Source organism: Pecten maximus, chromosome 2 (assembly GCF_902652985.1).
Source record: "Pecten maximus chromosome 2, xPecMax1.1, whole genome shotgun sequence".
Taxonomy (NCBI): Eukaryota; Metazoa; Mollusca; class Bivalvia; order Pectinida; family Pectinidae; genus Pecten; species Pecten maximus.
The window spans coordinates 22,693,804-22,715,355 of NC_047016.1; the positions used below are offsets into that span (position 1 = coordinate 22,693,804).

General features: G+C 36.4%; 1 protein-coding gene across 4 annotated transcripts; it reads right to left on the minus strand.

Annotated features, from left to right (window-relative positions):
- Positions 1 to 1,957: 1,957 nt before the first annotated feature.
- Positions 1,958 to 21,504, minus strand: LOC117321529 (peptidyl-prolyl cis-trans isomerase G-like). 4 transcript variants are annotated; one of them, XM_033875967.1, is made up of 23 exons: positions 21,415 to 21,466; positions 19,533 to 19,608; positions 19,088 to 19,162; positions 18,672 to 18,779; positions 17,265 to 17,309; positions 16,395 to 16,482; positions 14,320 to 14,348; positions 13,496 to 13,525; positions 12,934 to 13,079; positions 12,533 to 12,710; positions 12,019 to 12,147; positions 10,429 to 10,543; positions 9,128 to 9,468; positions 8,774 to 8,836; positions 8,307 to 8,546; positions 7,783 to 8,145; positions 7,410 to 7,508; positions 6,207 to 6,780; positions 5,504 to 5,578; positions 5,250 to 5,344; positions 3,286 to 4,491; positions 2,913 to 2,966; positions 1,958 to 2,417 (listed from the first exon to the last, which is right to left on the minus strand). In XM_033875967.1, the coding sequence occupies exons 9-23, from the start codon at positions 12,944 to 12,946 to the stop codon at positions 2,279 to 2,281; spliced, it is 3,684 nt and encodes a 1,227-aa protein (XP_033731858.1). In that variant the 5' UTR covers positions 12,947 to 13,079; positions 13,496 to 13,525; positions 14,320 to 14,348; positions 16,395 to 16,482; positions 17,265 to 17,309; positions 18,672 to 18,779; positions 19,088 to 19,162; positions 19,533 to 19,608; positions 21,415 to 21,466; the 3' UTR covers positions 1,958 to 2,278. The 4 variants fall into 4 exon arrangements, with proteins under 4 accessions (XP_033731858.1, XP_033731856.1, XP_033731857.1 ...); XM_033875965.1 differs by lacking the exon at positions 14,320 to 14,348 and having other exon boundaries at positions 21,415 to 21,504; XM_033875966.1 differs by lacking the exon at positions 14,320 to 14,348 and having other exon boundaries at positions 21,257 to 21,432.
- Positions 21,505 to 21,552: the final 48 nt, after the last annotated feature.

A 21,552-nucleotide genomic window follows, 5' to 3' on the forward strand; every position in this document is an offset into this window, starting at 1 on the left:
AAAAATAATGACAATTGGTCAGGACCAACTCGGGATCATTTCATGAAAGCTAGAACTGAATCCAACAGGTGGAACTTGAGAAACAGTTTGAAATAAGTGTTGTTCAGGAAAACCATGCTTGCGCAACCATGTTGCAAAATGGCCGCACATCTCTTAGTTGGCTCCCCTTCCTAAACATTTCCACCAATTTCTAGCTCGATGGCACTATTTGGAACTAGGGAAGAGGTTTAACAAGTGCAATCAATGATTGCGAAAGCTCACCGGCGGCAGCAATCACCTTATGCATTCATTTTTTATGTATGTATAAGCATGTCATTTTGAAATTGTACGTCACATAATGTCCCTCCTAGACCTCAAATGGATGTATAAACCAAATAAGGGTGTGGACTTTCCAAAACTTACCCCAAAATCTTTAAAGTGGGTGTTGGTGCCAAAAAAATTAAGTCCACTACATGTAAATGGTAAAATGCCAAAAAAAATCACTATTTTTTTCTGCATGATTTTGCCATAACATCACTCCTGGACCTCTAATGAATGTATGAACCAAATTAGAAGGGTGTGAGGTGTATACTTTTGGACTAACAAGCTTTCCAAAAACTTGCCCCAAAAACTTTAAAGTTGGGTAGGACACCGACGCAGACGCTGGGGTTACAGCATTAGCTCTCGGTTACTCGTAACGTGTGATGCTAAAAATGTGTTTTTCAAGATGACTGCCAACTTGGATTTAGGACCAACCCAAAAAAAAAACACTTGGTCAGGACCATCTCAGGAAATGTGAAAAGTTTATGCATGTAAGATGATGATGGCTGAAGCACAATGACTACATCGACCCTTTCTACTTCATCCCCGGAGAATTTTTCTTCACAAAGAAACTATACCATGTTTGTGATATCTTGCACCCATCTCATTCCTAGGAGAGGGAAGGTACATGTATACACTTGTGTAAGAAATTCATTGTGCCCAAAGTTCAAAGAATATACTTAAGTACAGTGTACCCATAATGCTCCCTCCAGGACAGTCTGAATGCATCTTACATGGGGATGATCAACACTTTCATTATTTACATAAAACAAAAAATATTGTTATTGGCCTTAAAAAAATCATCTTCAACACCCTTATAAATAAAAAGCTTATGGGTACGTGTATATACTTGACATAAGTGTAAACTAAGCGAGGGTAGGTACATGTGTGTACACTTGACACAGGTGTAAACTAAGTGAGAGTAGGTACATGTGTATACACTTGACACAGGTGTAAACTAGGGGAGAGTAGGTACATGTGTATACACTTGACACAGGTGTAAACTAGGTGAGAGTAGGTACATGTGTATACACTTGACACAGGTGTAAACTAGGGGAGAGGAGGTACATGTGTACACTTGACACAGGTGTAAACTAAGTGAGAGTAGGTACATGTGTATACACTTGACACAGGTGTAAACTAGGGGAGAGGAGGTACATGTGTGTACACTTGACACAGGTGTAAACTAAGTGAGAGTAGGTACATGTGTGTACACTTGACACAGGTGTAAACTAGGGGAGAGGAGGACCATGTGTATACATTTGACACAGGTGTAAACTAAGTGAGAGTAGGTACATGTGTATACACTTGACATAAGTGTAAACTAGGGGAGAGGAGGTACATGTGTGTACACTTGACACAGGTGTAAACTAAGTGAGAGTAGGTACATGTGTACACTTGACACAGGTGTAAACTAGGGGAGAGGAGGTACATGTGTACACTTGACACAAGTGTTAAGAAATTCATTGTGCCCAAAATTCAAAGAATATACTAAACGTACAGTATACCCATAATGCTCCCTCCAGGACAGTCTGAATGCATCTTACATGGGGATGATCAACACTTTCATCATATACATAAAACAAGAAATGCTGTTATTTGTGTTAAACAAAATCATCTTCAACACCCCAATAAATAAAAAGCTTCAATATCACAATAAAATTCACAAAATCATCCGATATACTTTTATTCTGATGAAATATTTGTACAATTTCGGTTTGACTGAACTGGTGTTACAAATATTTCATTAATAAAACCATAAAGCTAACCACTATCATAATAAAAATTAAAATGAGAGAAGAGCTCAAATTTCTATGTCCATAATCTGGCTATAGCTACTTCCATTTCATTCATCATTAAAACTTCAAAATTTATAAAAGCAAAAAGAAATTTCCAGAAGCATTAAAAATAATTGTTCCTTCAGTAAGCTGCTATGTTAATGAAGTTCAATCCATAATCCATCACTCTATGGCAATGTTTAGTCACTATCTGAGCTTGAGCTCCTGTGTCTCCGGCGTCTACTGCGACTTCGACTACGCGAACTACTAGAGCGTCTCCTGCGACGACTATGGCTTCTGCTCCGACTTCGGGATGAACCGGACTCACTCCTGCTTCGTCTGTAAAAATTGATGTATTGTAGTAAATTTCCTTTAACTTTAGTTTTCGTTTATATATGACTGTGGTTTTTAGCTTTCATAAAGACTTATATTTTATTAAAACTAGAAGAAATCAACAAAGAGCTAAATCTAAAATATATAACGGGCTAGGTAGCATGCCTACACTCAAATTAAAGTTACCAGCACTATCTATCACTAATTTTTGGTAAGGAATGTATTCATAATGTGTTTCATGTTCCTGATTTATTGGGTCACTGGCCTTTCATACTTTACTGTTGTTAAAGACACATTAACGTACCAAATGTTACTGTATGGCCAAGAATGCTTGGCAAGGAAACAAATGATACATTCTCTAGCTACAAGGACACCATTTTTTAACAGGAAAAATGACTAGAAGAAAGGACACTATGTGTTAACAGTATGGCCAAGAATGCTTGGCAGCAAACAAGTGATAGACTCTCTAGCTACTAAAGACAATATGAGCGAGTTTGTTACCTCCTGCGTCTATCCCTGGAAGGACTTCGTCTCCGTCTTGGAGGAGAACGTCTCCTGTAACAACAAAACAGCAATTAAGAAATACATTTATAGCTGAACCATGACCTGTTGATACTGAAGAAACCCATGATTCGTTCTCATATTAAACATTCACAATACCGTATATCATATCTCACAATGAGTCATCTCTCATTCCACTTGTCTATAAAGTAGTTTAATAAGTGTTCTTATTTCAAGGTTTGTAAGAAATTGCCAAAAGAATCCAGAAGTTGAATTTAAATGAGAAAAGCACAGGCACTGCATTAAGCATACTGTCTACAAAGACAGATTTAGGAAAGTAATCCCTTATCTGACAATTTTTCAAACAACTTACCTTGACCTAGATCGGCTATGACGTCTCGGGCTGATACTACGTCTCCTTGGTGACCTTCTCCTTGATGACCTTGACCTTGATCGTCTCCTTCGCACAGATGGCCTCCTTCTATTAGATAAACTTTGTCTCCTTGGTGACGCAGACCTTCGCCTTGGTGACCTGGAACGAGAACGGCGCCTTGGAGACCTAGACCTTCTCCTGGGAGATGGGGACCTCCTTCTAGATCTCGACCTCTTAGGTGACCTTGACCTCCTACGAGGACTTCGAGACCGCCTCCTGGGTGGCACTGGTGAATATCTTGCAGGAGAAATCCTTCTTCGTTGTGGAGAGCGTGAATAGCTTCTTCTTCTAGAACGATAAGGGGATTTCGATCTGCTTTTTCCACGAGAACGTCTTGGAGACTTTGAATGGCTTTTTTTCCTTGACTGTATAGGCGACTTGGAAATCCGCCTTCTTGAACGTATTGGTGATTTGGAATGGCTTTTTCCTCGAGATCTTGATCTACTTTTCCTGCGTGACCTATGAGGAGATTTACTATGGTTTCTGCTGCCAGATATATTAGATGGTCTCCTGTCAGGAGAGGATTTCTTCTTTGGTGAAGTGTCTGTTGATGTGCTTCTTGATCTAGTCTTATCTCCAAACGATGACTTTGAACCACTGATCCCTGCTGTAAAATCTTTCAACCTTTCTTCTAGACTTTTTTGGGGTGCTTCACCTGGAGAAACTTTCTTTTCAGTACTTCTAGATAATTTGTCTTTGGTATTTTCTGTATTTTCCGCTGGGAAAGGTATGTTGCCAGGACTAAGCATGTTCAGGTCCAGTGATCGTCCACCCTGGAGAGGAACACTCTCTATATTTGTGACTATGGGAATAAAATGTCCTCTGCCTTTGTCGGACTTTGCAGGGGACTTAGAAACAGACTTTGTAACAGGAGATTGTGAAGCAAAATCCTCAACCTGTTTAACAGGATCCTGTGACGAAGTCTGTTCATGGTCCAATGGCTTCTTTTGATCGCCATAGAGATAGCTGCTTGTTGGAGATGGTGACCTTGACTTTGAATTGTCTGATGAATATGAAGATGATCTTGAATGAGATGACCTTGGTGTGCGAGGAGGTGAAGGTTGTTTGTGTGTCGGTAGTGGGACACTTGCAATTATCCTTTCCTGTGTAACTACTGGAGCATGAACATCCCATCTATTTTTCTTCCTGTGAACAGAAGTTAAATTATTTATCAATACACCACAGTTTGTCAATAAAATCCAAGATACAGCCCCCCTGGCTGTGAAATTAAGAAATGCATGGAGGAACCATGGTTGAACTAATTCTAGATGCTGAATGTTTGCCAGATCCACCATATTCAAACAGAAATAGCGTCATTGTTATGATTGGGAACAAGAGGATCACAAGAGGTCCATTGGCCTTAACTGTCACCTGACTATAAAGACCCTAGTACTAGTGTATATATATACTCAATAGCAGTATAGAGATATAGGGAACAATTTATGATACTGTATGCTGTCCCGAAAATAAAAACACATTGTCAGAACTTGTGGTCATTCCTTGTTGATTTCATCTAAATCTAATTGACAGAACTAAGTCAGAAGTTTTAAATGCATATCCTTTACAAAAACTACGATTACACGATACCATTATAAAATGGTAGGCGTAGCATCAATGTTCAAATTTGGACCAGTTTGAAAATTTCTGGTAAGTTTCAACTAAATCCCACTGGTGGAAATGGAGAAGTTGTTAAAATGTGATTGGTCATCTTGGATTTCAAACCAACCATGATTGCACAAGCATGTCAATACAAAATGGACGCCATGGCTGCCATGTCTAAGTTTTGATGAAGCTTAAATATTACAACACTTTTTCAGCATCCTTTCCTTAACATCCAAACCAGTTTTTAGTTAAATGGTACCAATGGGCTGGAAAAAGGTGATGATAAAGAATCTGGTACTCACCTGGCCATCTCTGAAGCAGCCTCGGCCACTTGTCCCATCGGAGGCAGTGGGGGTGTTCTAATCCTCACAGATGTCCGGATCATCTCCTCTGGTTGCTGAAAATCGAGAGTAGTACAGATCGTAAAACATACATAATTTATGCTTATGATTCAAGTTGAGTTTAATGGCCTTACTGAAGTGAGAGACATGGCATACATAGGTCACAGTGACCTACATACAATACAGTAAAATTGCAATAAATAGCAATATTTTACCTTGCTAACGATGTGAGGAATCTCATCACGCTCTGGTACCTCGGGATCAGGTGGTGGCTGCCATTTGATACGTTCCTGTAATTATACGATATAATGTTCATATCAAATTATCGTTCCTGTAATTATACGATATAATGTTCATATCAAATTATCGTTCCTGTAATTATACGATAATGTCATATCAAATTATCGTTCCTGTAATTATACGATATAATGTTCATATCAAATTATCGTTCCTGTAATTATACGATATAATGTTCATATCAAATTATCGTTCCTGTAATTATACGATATAATGTTCATATCAAATTATCATTCCTGTAATTATACGATATAATGTTTATATCAAATTAAAGCCAAGGAATAGTGATATCAAGGATTATGTGAAATTTAATAGCAAGATCACCTGTCATCACCACCTAAACCATTGACATCATAACAGATCTTCCCTGTAGATACGCCGTTATTTATTGTTTATATTGACTTTTACAGTAACAATAACTTAAAATCTCACACCTTATATACATAGTTAATGCCTGTTCTGTGTATATTTGCTCTTGAATATTGTCTGTGTTTGTTTACATATAATGCTGTTTTAAACATTTAAGTGACTTGGAGTCAACCTATATACCAACATGAGAGGGACAGTTTAACCAGATCAATACCTAGGAGAATGACAATCTTCTGTAGTAACCCAACTCACCTCCACTTTTCTCACAGTACGTCTCTGTTCCTCTGATTTAACAGACGCATCGGAATCTTCAGAAGAATCTGATGCATTATATGAACTTTCAGATCTAGAATCTGATGAATTTCTAGACTTGGACTTTGACTCCTTTCGTACAGGACTTGCCCTGATCGGATCTACTTGTTCTGCCAAATCATACTGGATTTTACTAGCTGGAACTGGGTCCCTTCTGTAGGTAGTATCGTGGTCCACTTTACCGAGTTGGATGGATCTTTGTTCTGTCATACCACCAAGGTGCACTGTTCTCATGTTATCAGACTCTGACCTGCTTTTCCTGTCATTCTCAAGGTGAATGGACCTTGTTTCCCTTGATGGATCTGATCCACTTGATCTCCGAGTCTTCGCCATGTCTATCCCCGGACTAGGAGAGCGGTCACTGTCATCACTGTCGTCCGATTGTCTGGGACGACCATGAAGTTTGACAGGAGAATTGCTTGATATGCGTCTTTGATTCACTTGACTGTCATTTGGGCTGACATCAGATTTCTGTGGACTTTTATCTTTCATGTCAGGTGCACCAAGGACATCCCTAAAATAAGTACATTTCAGTTTCAGTACAAGGAAAATGTATATTCCAGAAGTGAGGGTATTATGAACCACTTCTGGGTAAAACTAGAAATTTGTGTAACTGATCTCAATTCTACCACAGTACAGATAGAGTATCTTTCCTATCAAAATCTAGCATTCTTATTTAATATGATATGATAGGATAATAAACGGATACAGGTAATATGCCTCTATATCCATATCTCATTGGATTAAAATTTTATTGTCTCTTCTGAATATTGTGTTATAACCTGCCAAACGATTGTATTTTAGTTCAAGGTCCTTCCAGTGGTTATCAAGGTTGATTTCAAAGTCTTTTATCGTTGGAGAAACAACAAAGATGACATCAAAGATAATCTTATGAGTAACATAAAGATAGTAATTATCAAAGGTACATCAGATTGACCTAGTGCTCATTAAAAGCAAATATTACCTCATTTTCATTCTGCCTGTTGTTAAAAAACAAGGAAAAAGCCATTCTTTTAAATTCAACTTTGCTTACTTCTTTCATAAATACTCTGACAAATTTAGTTACTGGAGTAACAGCACCTAGAAATCAGGGGAACTTATGAACACCAAAATAAATACTGATCTAAAATATTATCCACTTACTTTGTTGTGAGTGGCCGGTCTTGTGGCTTCACTTTCCAAGGTTTCTGTCCTTTTTTCCAGTGGGTAGGAGGGGGACTTTCTGACTTGAGTCTCACTGGCCTGTATACAGATTTGTAGATTATTGCAAGATTCACACACTTTTACAATTAAAAAACAAAAGAATGAAATCTATTATTTCCAACAGTACCTCTCAAATTCAATTTCCAATAAAAACTTTAGAAATCTACCATTCATTAATATAAATGTACACCGAGTCTGATTGTACAAATGTCATTATTGTCAACTTGAATTAACATTTAATACAATTATTTGATCCCAAAATGATTTGTGAAATCTAAAACTGACGTCTGAATCCTCAGGCCCTATCACCTACCTAATTCCTGGAAGAACTCTGGAACGTCTTTCGTCATCCCGCCTGCCTCGTCTTCCACCATCACGATAACGACCTCTTGACCTTGACCTACTCCTACTGGAACTAGATGACCCTGACCTTTGCCTATTTTGCCTCTTTGACCTGGATTTGTTATCCTCTTCCGACTCAGAATCTGATGATCGTCTTCTTCTACCACGTGAATCAGAAGATGGTCTTCGAGTTGGCGATTTTGATTTTGATCGATGGCGATCTCTTGAGACTGATCTTCTACGAATAGGTTGTTTTGTCCTAGTCTCTGGTGATCTTGACCTCCTCCGATCATGTCTTCCTCTATCAGAACTACTGATATTGTCTGTAGTTGATCTACAAAAATTAATTTCAAATCAATTATTAGTAAATGATAGCATCATCTGATTTTGCCCTGTAATGGATCTTTTTGTATTTTTAATTGAAATATATGTTTTCAAATATCCATATCAAAACTCAAATAATTCCTCACAATTATTCCACAGGCTTACACAAACCTTCTGATGTCTCTGCGATCATTATATCTCCGTCCATCTGGGTGACCATTTCGCTGTGCCTCTGAATGTTCAGCCTCGTTCTTGCTCTCCTTGCCTGACCTAGGTGAGGGTGATTGGGATATGCTTTCTCCATCAGAAGCGCTAGGTTGTGTTGCCTTCTTTCTATCATCTTCATCATCACTTCCCTTCTTGTCTTTATGTTTTTTGGAAGTTTTCTTGTGTTTTTTATGTTTCTTGTGACTAAAATTAAAGAATGTGTTTAACATTTATCACATGTTTCAACAATACTCTCAGAAATTTGATGATTTTATAAAAGTAATAGATTAACTGATCTTGCATGAAAGTGGTAAATATTACACTTAAAAATATGAAATGAAAGACTTTCCAAGAGATCATATAAGAGCAGGCTATTCCACTTATCATAATCAGATATGTGTACAAGATACAAATATGACTGATCAACCAACCTTTTATCTTTCTTGTGCTTTTTCCTTTCACTATCATCATCTTCCTCCTGATTTTTCTCATCCCTGTTAAAACAGATGTTGACTCGTATTAGAAATTTCAACCATAATCAAGTTTCTTATATTTTCATACATAGTCCTTTATCATTTGACTCTAATCACATAAACTTCCTTTTGAGTTACACGTTGTTATCATATTGGTGTTTTGTATCTTATTAACTACATAATAGTTCATTTGAATTGGTATAACTAAAGAAAAAAAAAGATTGCCATGAAACCCAATGAAGATGTCAGAAAAATGAAAGAAAGTTTTTTTGCAGTGGCTGATTATGTATCCGAGTTGTGGTAAATCCTCACCTCTCCTCATTTCCTTGTTTGAACCGCTCCCTGAGAGGCTGCCTGTCATGGGAATGACCTTGTGACCTGTCATCATTTCTGTCACCTCTGCCTCTTGGGACCTCCCGTCCCCATCGAGGATTACCTTCACCTTGACCAATTTCTCTTGACTCCAAGTTACGATCACGCTCCGACAATTGTCGATTACCTCGCTCTCCCCTCCCCTGAGGTAATTTGTCCCCCCTGACCCAGCGTTGTCCCTGGCCCTCCTCTTGCCTGTCCCCATAGTCCATTGGCTGTGGCTTCTGCATGGCTTGTCGCCAGTGGGGTGGGGTTTCACTGCGGCTACGACTCCTGTAACGCTATAATTAAAGACAATACAACAACTACTACCAACAGGTTTACTGCCTTGTGTTCTAGCAATGGAATTCTTCATCACATAGACGGTATTACCACTGCAGACATTATGGATACTCAAGGAGTTATGTCCCTTTTCACTCTCTAGATCTACACCCTGGGATATGTCCTGGCACAAAGTCAAAGGCACATGACTAGCCATTTCATTGGTGCCAGCAAGTAAAATCTGACCAATCACTAAACTGATGCACTTATTTAGAAGATTACATAGGAATGACAACCACGTTCAAAGCCCTACTGAACAAGTTAACTGTAAGGTGAACTGAAAATATGTTTGAATCAAACTAATTATTTTGTTTCATAAACAAGATGGCAGTGACTGAGCCTTCAATTTTGCCATGGCATATTCAAGGGGTAGAGAGAGGGAAAGTGAAAAAAAAAAGAAGGAATATTGAGGATGACCTGTTGACAGACGAGAGATGAGTTTCTAAAGAATCATACTTCAAAGTTGAATCTCCATTTTGTGGTAGGGAAAAGACAGCTAACTTTTGACCCGTTTCACTTCACATGAAAATGATTGCTTCACCACTTTCTACACACATAATCACATATAACCTAATAAATGTTCAATCCATCAGTTGCACAATGTATTTTATCATTTTTATTATTGATACTGCAGAAGGATTTACACACATGTTGAGCACATTTTTTTTTTTTACATATATTCAGGCCCCATTGATGACAAAGTATTCGTTGACAAAAAAAAGTAAGGGAGAAAATTAATCAATCACCCCTGTGTTTTGTAGACAGGACATCTCAACAGACATATCATGCTTTGTGGTGTAAACTTTAAAAATTTTACACTCTAGTTGAGATATCCCTGTCTACAAAACAGAGGTGAAAGATTCAATCAGTCTGATGACCATAAATCCTGCTCTCCCTTTGATATTCTACTAACGACTTACCACTGTACCACGCCCCTTGATTCTACGTCCACTTCTTGTCACTTTAACTTGGGAACTGTATGGAATCCTGTCAACTGGTCGCCGCTGACCATACCCGGGAGGAGATTTGCCTTTGCTAAAAATAAATAAATGCCACCATTATTTTGTGACACAACACACAGATTTAACACATGATAAATTGCACCAAGTCAAACATATAGACAGATGTTCAATATTGCAGTAACTTAAGAATACATTTTTATGAATCTTTCAGAATTTGATAAAGTTTACCTGTCTGGTTTATCTACATGTGTGTATTACATTTGGGAGAAACCTACAGATAGGTCAAATATATCAGGTGTCGTATATAAGGGGTATAATGATGTATCAGGTGTCGTATATAAGGGGTATATTGATGTATCAGGTGTCGTATATAAGGGGTATATTGATATATCAGGTGTCATATATAAGGGGTATAATGATGTATCAGGTGTCGTATATAAGGGGTATATTGATGTATCAGGTGTCGTATATAAGGGGTATATTGATGTATCAGGTGTTGTATATAAGGGGTATATTGATGTATCAGGTGTCGTATATAAGGTGTATATTGATATATCAGGTGTCGTATATAAGGGGTATATTGATGTATCAGGTGTCGTATATAAGGGGTATATTGATGTATCAGGTGTTGTATATAAGGTGTATATTGATATATCAGGTGTCGTATATAAGGGGTATATTGATATATCAGGTGTCGTATATAAGGGGTATATTGTATCAGGTGTCGTATATAAGGGGTATATTGATGTACCAGGTGTCGTATATAAGGGGTATATTGATATATCAGGTGTCGTATATAAGGGGTATATTGATGTATCAGGTGTCGTATATAAGGGGTATATTGATATACCAGGTGTCGTATATAAGGGGTATATTGATATATCAGGTGTCGTATATAAGGGGTATATTGTATCAGGTGTCGTATATAAGGGGTATATTGATATATCAGGTGTCGTATATAAGGGGTATATTGATGTACCAGGTGTCGTATGTAAGGGGTATATTGTATCAGGTGTCGTACAAAAGGGGTATATTGTATCAGGTGTCGTATATAAGGGGTATATTGTATCAGGTGTCGTATATAAGGGGTATAATGATGTACCAGGTGTCGTATATAAGGGGTATATTGATGTATCAGGTGTCGTATATAAGGGGTATATTGATATATCAGGTATCGTATATAAGGCGTATATTGATAGTCCTCAGATCATACAATAATGATGTATCAGTATAATGGTAAATCTTTTCTTTCAACGATTTTTTCCCCACATTTTTTAATGTGTTTTTTTTTTGTGTGTTTCAGCTTTATTTTGTATATTTACAGTAATTTCTCACCTGGAAGTTATGAATTTAAAACCCAACAAAATCATATTTCCATATTTAGCAGGCAATAAGTCCAGTTCATCAAAACTGCTATTAATTTCATTGTTCTGCAATAAGCCCATTCCCAACTTTAAATCAAAGTGTATGTGTTAGCCTCCATGGACTTGTTAGAAGATAAATATCATGGTAAATATCACAATACAATAATTCACTACAGCTTCTTACTCATCCTGATCTTTTTTGGGGTTCTCTCTCATCAAAAACTTCTGAGACGGTACATCAGGGATTTCATCAGGTCTAATGGCGGCAAACACAGTGGTTATCTCTGGTTCCTTAGTGGCCACCTCTTCATCTCTGTGACAGAGGAAAGGTTACAGGTCTCATCCAACAATATCACTCCGTAATTCTCCTGAGCGACATCTTAATATTGTTAATGTTCTTAACATGAATTTCTCTCTAGATCGAGTGGTATCCATATCGCTAAGGGCTATTCCATTAAAATATCTACCTGACCCCAAGACTCTAAAATAAATCACTTCTATCCATGGTTGGATTTCTTTCCTGTAAGTTCTTTGTAATTTATTAAATAAATTCTATGGGTGGTAACCCTTAACAAAACCTGGAGTCCTGGGGTGGGATTGATGTTTTCCTGGAATAGCCCTAATATTGAATATGGTGTACACACTTTTATTGAAAGCCTAGAGATTCTGTAGAGAACCGATAGGAAAATTATACATACTTTTCATCTTTATCTTTTTTCTTCTTCTTTTCCTTCTTCTTCCGTTTGGAATCTTTTTTCTTTTGTTTCTTTCTACGTTTACGTTTCTTGATGTCCTCGTCACTGGCCGAGCCCGATTCTGACCCTGAATCTGATCCAGAATCTGATTCCGACTCTGATACTTTCTTCTTCTTCTTGCCTGATTTTCAAAATCGAAAAGTTTGATTGTTTTTTTCCCCATTAAATGCATCTTTTCTTTAATGTAAAAGTGAAATCTGACTAGAGTAGTGCTGATAAAAGAATACATTAGGAAAATTTATCATGAATATTCCCCCTCCCATCCTAATAAATACTATGTAGAGGAAACATCCACCCAAAAAATAGTCTTTACATTAATTACAAACATTACAATTTTTACCAACCTTTGGACTTCATTTGTAGGACCAATTCCCCACAATTGGCAATGCGCACCTCTTTAAGAGGGCGACTTTTTGTGTCCGTCTCTTGATTTTCTATGAGACGGACTATCTCTTGACCTTGAAGGACTTGGCCAAATACCACATGGACTCTGAAAGGCAAACATTGAAATGATATTGATTAGGGAACAATTAAATGTACACGAGGAAAACAATTTAAAACATCTTGCTTAAAATTTTGTTTTTGTCTCCTTTTAGTACCTCATTGAACGACATATGGGAGAGTTGTCACATGCTGTTTAGGGCAATTAGGGTACACCCAAGGATACACAGACTGGTCGATTTCTCAGCTCCCCGAGAGACAGAACCGCCATAGCTAGAGAGTGTTTAACTTCATGTACCTACCTTGGAGTTTCACCGGACGTTACATAGCCCAACACCTAAATAATGATTCTAACAAACTTTCCAACCTCTCATAATTCCCCAAGTAAAACCTGTAAGTCGGCAGTTTTCAACAAATTGTCTATCAAACAGTAGCATTTCTTTAATCTCGAAACACGTTACTTACCCATCTAAGTGTGGAGCTGGTCTTGTAGTTCTATTGTGGGGAATAAGTTAGTGACATGAAAGAGAAAGAAACACTGTTAGAAAACATGACTTTTATCAATCCTGTCCTACAACAAATCAATGATTAACCAGTCAATGCCACTGTAGATCTCTCACTAATTTTATTTAAAATTTTGTGTTCAATCTGCAAGTTAAGCTATCAAACATTGTTTTTTATAGCATGAATTCTTTGCATCATTTGGCAGCTTCTGAGAAGTATGCCTAGGTATAATTGCCATGTTCATCGATAGAAGTCATACTTTTTTCATCGGTTACAAAAATAAAAGTGCCACATGAATTGTTATGTTTTATTGTTAAACTTTCCCCCTTTTGTGTTTTTTTTCTTAAAAAGAAACAAAGACATTTAAAATTGTAAGTAAAAAATATGTTTACACATAGACAGCTATTTCTTAAAAGTGAAATTCACAAATCTAAAAAATGTATTTCAAATTTTGCTGGCTGTAAATTTGAAAAATATGAAATAATGAGTATGTTGCAAAAATAGTGCCTCGTGTTAACATTCTTTTTTTGAATATGATTTTCCTTTTACATAAACTAAAATTTTGCCAACATTTTCTATTAAAAGGGAAAATACACATGGCATATTTGAAACTATTGATAAGACTGGTTGAAAGAATTACAGCATCAAAAACTCTAGCAAGAAAAGTTCATATAAAGCAGCAAAGTTTAGAGAGATGGAATATTCAAGTCTGCACAGACGCCTGTCTAGGAAATTTGTGGGCATGTCTTTACGGACTTGTTGTCATGATGAGGCATGTGTGTTACCTGGATACTTGCAGACGTCGCAGAGGTTTCTGTTCGTAATGTAAAATGCGACAAAATATATCAGTGTATAGTCAAAAATAAATTTTGTATTGTATCAACTAATACAAACACTGATACATTATACATTTTTTCCCTACCACTAAGCATAGCTGTTCGAATCCTTGCTAACATACAAATACATTACAGAACTAGAGTGTATTCATTTTTCCTAAATATTTTCATTTACTATTTTTCATTATCTATGGCTATTCCAGTCAAGTTAATTTCTCTTGACAAAAAACACTATACTGTTAACTTGTAACTATTCACTCACAATATCTATAATGTACACAATATCTATAATGTACACAATATCTACAATGTACACAATATCTATAATGTACACAATATCTACAATGTACACAATATCTACAATGTACACAATATCTACAATGTACACAATATCTATAATGTACACAATATCTACAATGTACACAATATCTACAATGTACACAATATCTACAATGTACACAATATCTATAATGTACACAATATCTATAATGTACACAATATCTATAATGTAATTTGAAGCTAACAAGTTTTCGGACAGTCATCTCAGAACTGTTTACAATTACCATAACATTCCAAATTTATTTTGGAAAAATTAAAAATCAATTCCAGATCCAATAACTAAATCCATTTCCATACAAACGGATTTTATAAAACCAAACATAATACTGATCCATTTACATTTATATTGTACATGTACGAGTTCAGCATATATTAAGGAAGAAATAAAAAGTTGTGTATAACTGCAATCATCTGTCATCAGCAGTTCCTGCAAAAAAAGCTCTGAAAATGAAATCATTTCCGAAATATGCAAATAAAAAATTCGTACCAAATTTCTAATATATGAAGGTCTTTCAAATCAAATACCCTACCACATTAGTTTAATATCATAACCAATTACCTGCATGATGTGTTTCTCCAGATTCTAAATTTTAGAGGTGAAATGGTACACTGGAGTAATTTCTTTTCAGTGGTACACAGTCAACGACTTTTGAAATGGATACATTTATCTTATACTGGGAAAATGCACCAGTCAAAAATCTGTTATAACAAGTGTTGTTAAAGCAAGTTTCATAATCATCTATGTTAAGCTTGATAGCTCCACTTAGGGGTTATTGTCTGTAAACCACATTTCTCTCTATTTAAATAACAGTAACCTTATTCTGTGACCTTTTGACCCAAAAATGAGGAATCGGTGTGTTGAAGTCTCTAGTGTGATGTTTCAGCTTGATAGGTCCACTTAAACTTGAGTTATTGTCTGGAAACCAATTTTCTATGAATGAGTGACCTTGACTTTTGACCTCATAACGGAAAATAAATCCCAAGTATGCACTCAATAATGAGGAAGCAGCATGCAAAGTTTGAGTTTGATCAGTCCACTTAATTAATGAACTTAAATGAGTTATTGTCAGGAAATGGTGATTTGAATGGACAATAATGATGGACTGATCCCATTCCGACCTGATCCAGGGAATAGTATTTGGCTACATAACACAATACCGAAGGGAAAAAACCCAACTAAGACAGTACACATTGTACTGAAGCACTAAACGAGGAGGAAACCCTTTAAAACTTCACAGTAAATGTTTAGCTAAAGAATGTTGTTTTGACTGAGGTGGTGATATCTACCTATTCTGATATAAACATACCAATGTACCCGTAATTATAACCTACTTGGTTGGACAGACAAGAGTTCTCATTAAATATCCTATCAGATATACTTAAGGCTTTCAAACCTGGAAATACACAATAATTCTGTTCTAAATTATAACCTCTTATTGTAATTCTTTTTTATACAAATTAGCAGATCATTACAAACTAACTGTTCAAGTGACCGTAGAATTAGTAGTGATACCGTTGGTAAGATACACACGAGGAATGAATAAAGATGCCAGTGACCAAATCATGAAATTAAAGGTGTTCAAGTCGTAAGAAATCCCTCCTAACCACACGGGAGTAAAGAAGCTTCATTTGTTCTGGACAACAGGATGAATTACAATGTAGACACCCAAGGATTCAATACTTACATAAAGAATTGAGAACTATTTGTGTCCTTTCCACGATTTGCCATGCAAAGGAGATATTCTTTTTCATTTTTTAAAATAAAATTTTCATCTGGAATAAAAGGAAAACATATTTATTTGACAATTTTCAAAACTCATTTATTAATACAATTATATATGATATTGTAATCGTGTTTTACAGATACAGAATATGTGTTTTTCAAGTCTTCTTCCTAATGTCTTTACTATCAAACTGATGCCATCATTTTACATGTATTTTGTAGGATTACTACATCGAATACAATATATATATTTAAATAATGTGAGGCATGCCTCCCATAAAAAAAATGTTTTAAAACGGAAATAGAAAACCATAACTGACTCAACTTCAAACAATAAGCAAATGGTTTATTGACAAGAAGCCCATGGGTCTTAATGGTCCCCAGAGTTTTGATATATTTTGGCAGAACTGATTCCAGTGACCTTGAATTTGAAGTCAATGTCGTTCACCCCAGCATGCTAAAGGCCCAATATCAGATCTCTGGGCCTCTTGTTTAGTGAAAAAAGTCATTTGAATATTTGAGCACATTTTACCCAATATGACCTTGAATGAAGGTCAAGGTCATTCATTTGAACAATCTTGATTGCCCTTATCAGGTCTCTAGGCCTCTTGCTTAATTAGAAGTTGATCATAGGATTTTAGCATATTTGACCCCTGTGACCTTGAGTGAAGGTCATGGTCAGTTATTTGAACACTTTTGATAGCCCTTCAGCCCAGCATGCTATAGGGTCAACATCAGTTCTCTAGGCCTCTTGGTAATTGAGAAGAAGTCAAAGAAGTGACCTGAAAATTCTAAGTCTGGTCTGCTGTAAAGAAAAATGTGACAAACTTACCAGGAAACATCCCTCCATAAATTGACTCGCCTCCAGTTCCATCGCCTAAAATAACAAAGACATTATGACTTACAATATACTGGTATGTCATACAACACATCCGACAAACTGAAAACCTTCACACATCTCATTGTTATTATTTGAGATATGTCACATTCTTTCATGTAATCATAGAGTAATTTCCCTTGAAGTTTTAATTCAAATTACAATAAGAATACCAAATCATTGGTGGCCCCTACATCCACCAGACAGTGTGTAAGGATTACTGTATAGACATTTTCCAATATTTTCACCAAGTCTTATTCTAACTTCAGATCCATGTCTATAGTATGCTTGATTCAGGATCTGGCACAGTAAGAAACTGTCCAGGGGTCGACATTATCGCTTGTCCGATTGTCCGGTACCAGACGAAATTGATGTCGGACAAGTGAAATCATTAAAGTACTTGTCCGACGGGACAAGTAACAAATCTGTCTTTGTGTTTTATTTATGTTATATTCTGAAGTCAAAACTGATTCAATACTCACTGTAAAATGAGTAAAAACTCCTTTAAATTGTGTTAACCATCGAACGGAAGTGAGCTGATCATGCTTATTAAAGCTTCATTCGGAACTACATAGAAATGATGGTAGACTTCTGAGGGCTCTCGAAAACATGTAATTGGTATCACTAGTATGTTTGAAACGCATGCGAATGCTGTACATGAGAGAGCATTGATACTACGACAGATACCGTCTGCTGGAATCGTAATAAAAATGAATCAGTTTTGATAAAATTAAGGAGGCTACAGATGAAGCAGACTGCCGTGCCCTAGAAAACGGTGACATGTTTTAATGTTTTCACAGTAGTAAGTTTGTTTATAGTTTAGTCGAACAGTTCTTCATGAAAGTTAATTATTGTAAAGTACTTCATTCATCTGCTTTTAGGTAAAAAAAGGATGGTTTAGTAAAACTTAAATAACTTTTAATAATACTTTCTTGCTGTTTTATTGTTGTTAGTAATTATCATTAGTCGAAATTATGGCTTGCAGTGCTTACCTCTACTTTATAATAAATCATCTCGCTGTTTACACATAACAGATGGAAAGTAGAAACACATGTAGGACAAGTGATTATTTCATTCGGACAAGTGAATTTATCTTACCACTTGTCCGAAGGGACAAGTGCAGAAAAAAGTTAATGTCGACCCCTGCTGTCCGTGACCCAGACAGATGTAATGAGATTGTGAGTGAACCAGCGTTTTAAAATGCACAAGACAGAATTTGTTTGTTTGTCATTGCCATGATAAAAAATTGACAATGAGGTACAATTTAAATACATATGTGGACAGGCCCGAGAAACACAGAATATTTTTAATAGCCTTGGATTTCTATGAATATGTACAGTAATCACATTTAGAAATACCTACCTTTGGTGAAATCTCCACCCTGAATCATGAAGTCTTTCACCACACGATGGAAAGGAGCACCTTTGTAGTGGAGGGATTGTTCAGTTTTCTGGGTAACCCCCTTTTCTCCTGATAACAAAAAATATGATATTTTTCTATTTTGTTTTTATGACATTCAAAAACACCAGATTTTACATGATTACTTTGACACTTATTACAGCTTGTTGTCCTAAATTTAGAGTAGATTATAGTTTGTAAATAGCTGATAAGATTCCCCTTTATAGTAAACAATGAACTGGCACAAGTTTGCCTTGACAGTCTATATTTGTATAAAGAAAGAGTCTTGTTATATGGTGAGAGAGACTATATCAATCTGACCTTCTGATACCCTTACATGATTGTTATCTAACTATGAAATAAAGCCAACAAGGGTTTACCTGTACATAATGCACGGAAGTTTTCACAGGTTTTTGGGGTAACATCAGAGAACAGCTCAACTATGATCCTTCCAACTGTATGTCAAGAATCATAAATAATGGTAAATAATCTGAAGCTAAATCAAAGTATCAAAAGACAAAATATGAATATGATCAAAACTAAAGGCAAATTTTACAATGACATCATAAGACACTAAAATTTTGTAATTATGTAATTTGCTATCTAGAGAAATATGGGGCATCGATAAATGCCTTCATGATAAGAAATGAAGTTAACTCGTGAAAACCAACAATTTATATTGCTCTCTTTGACAGGATATATTTACTATAGCAACCGTGAATAAAATGTATCCATACATATTTAAATTCTAATTTATAACTTCTTATATGATTAATACAACAGAGAACAAAATAAAAGTGTGGAACAAATCTTTAAATTACTCACCAGATTGGCCACCTATTTCTATGTCCAGAAAACATCTGGGCTTGTATCCACTGGTCACAGTCATCTTCTTCCTCTTCTGTAATCAATTAAACAACATCTTATTACTATCATAGTGATTTGGGAATGACCATTCATCTGCCACAAGTACAGTTCATGATCAGTTATCAGTCACAGTAATTTTAACATATGCATGGAAAGTAGTCTAATATGCTAAGGAACTGAATTAGCAACATTATATAACAGAGCACATAATTAACTTAATTCATTGCCTCTGCACACCTGGGACATATGCATATGGCTTTCTAAACTTCAGCTCGACCAATCAAGATAAAGAGAAATTCTCTCTCACCAGCAGCTGCCTTATTGGTATATTGTAGCTAGTATTTACCAGGGTTTCACACTCCCCCTACAGGAAAGAACTTGTCCTTGAGATTTCTAGGGGCAAAAGCAATGCTTGTGGAACAAGGCTGAGTGTTTTTCCTGGGTCCCTACATGGGAACCAATGTATACGTAACAGCTAGAGGACATGATTAATTAGATTTATTTCACTGCTTCTGCTAGGGATTAAACTCTGGACCTCTGGCTTTCTAGTCTTAGACTTATTCGGCCAAGCTAAACATAGAACTTTCCTAGCAAAGAGCTCAAAGTATATTTCGGATAAAGTATTTACAGGGTTACAATTATGCTCCCTATAGATTAAAAACCTTTTTATAAGTTTAATACACAAGCAAAGCGACCTAATCACTGACATTTTCCATCATCTGTAACATTATTATATGTTGAACTGCCTGGACTTTTATCAATGATCACTCTTTAATATCCTGTTTCCAATGAATACTTGATGCACTAGTGGTTACCTAACACTTCGCTTTTATTATTACTTACCATAACAGGATATATATTCTCTAATAAGCCCCCTCCCCTAGTGACAAAGTTTAGTATTTAATTTAAGGGGGGGGGGGGGGGGGGGGGGGCTTATTTCTGATTTAAGGGGGGGGGATGCTTATTTCTGAACCACTTTTAGCTTATATCTTATTTGCAGACGAATACAGTAGTGATGATACTATCACATGTAATTTTCCATCAGTCCTTCATATACACATTAAAGTTGTACATCATCCTGACTCCCTTCGTATCCCAAACACCACACCTTAGCCACTATAGCAAACGAAAAACTTCATGCTCATATCTTCATCTACATTCACATAACACTTCGTCCGATTGCTACACTGCACCACCTAATACAAGGGAACACAACTCCTGCACCCTCCAATTGTGTTTACCTTGTCCACAGAGTATAGGACAGATGACTGATGTACATGTGTTTGGGTCATCAGACCACAGGGATTGGTAGTGAATAATAATGATAATCATCCAAATTAGAGTCTGGTTCAATATGATTATGTTTATATTGATCTCGACTCCCGAGTGGTCAGAGGAAAAGGTGGACTCTCCAACCACATGATATTAGCATTAGCCTAGTGAATCCCTTTCCTTTCTTATCCTCCCCCTACCACAAACAGCAATGAAATTCGAACTACAGTCTAATCTATAACTCACATTTGATCAACAATCAGCAGACCACTAAACAAGTATACTGTACCCCTCTACGATATAAAATCACTGCACTCTGCTCTGAACAAAACACTTGCATTTACAAACCATGTATTGTTTTCAGGGGCACTCTGGTCTAATAAATGACACGTTCACATCTATTAGACTACCTGTAATCTCTGTAACAGCTTATCAGTGACAATTCAAGTTCGACTACAGTAATCGTGGATTGAACTAAAATCGATGCAATTATCAGGTCGCCTATTCCAAATTAACAGCTAAGACCAACAATTTCATAACAATAGAAAATATAGGATGCCTTTCACACCTTACCGCATTTACTATCGAACCGCCGCCATTCCTCCGGGTTGAGTTATTAACTGTTTAGGGTTGACAGGTGCTGAAAACACAACGAACGCCATTCTAGGTATATTGCTTCATAAAGTAAGAATATTATTTGATATCC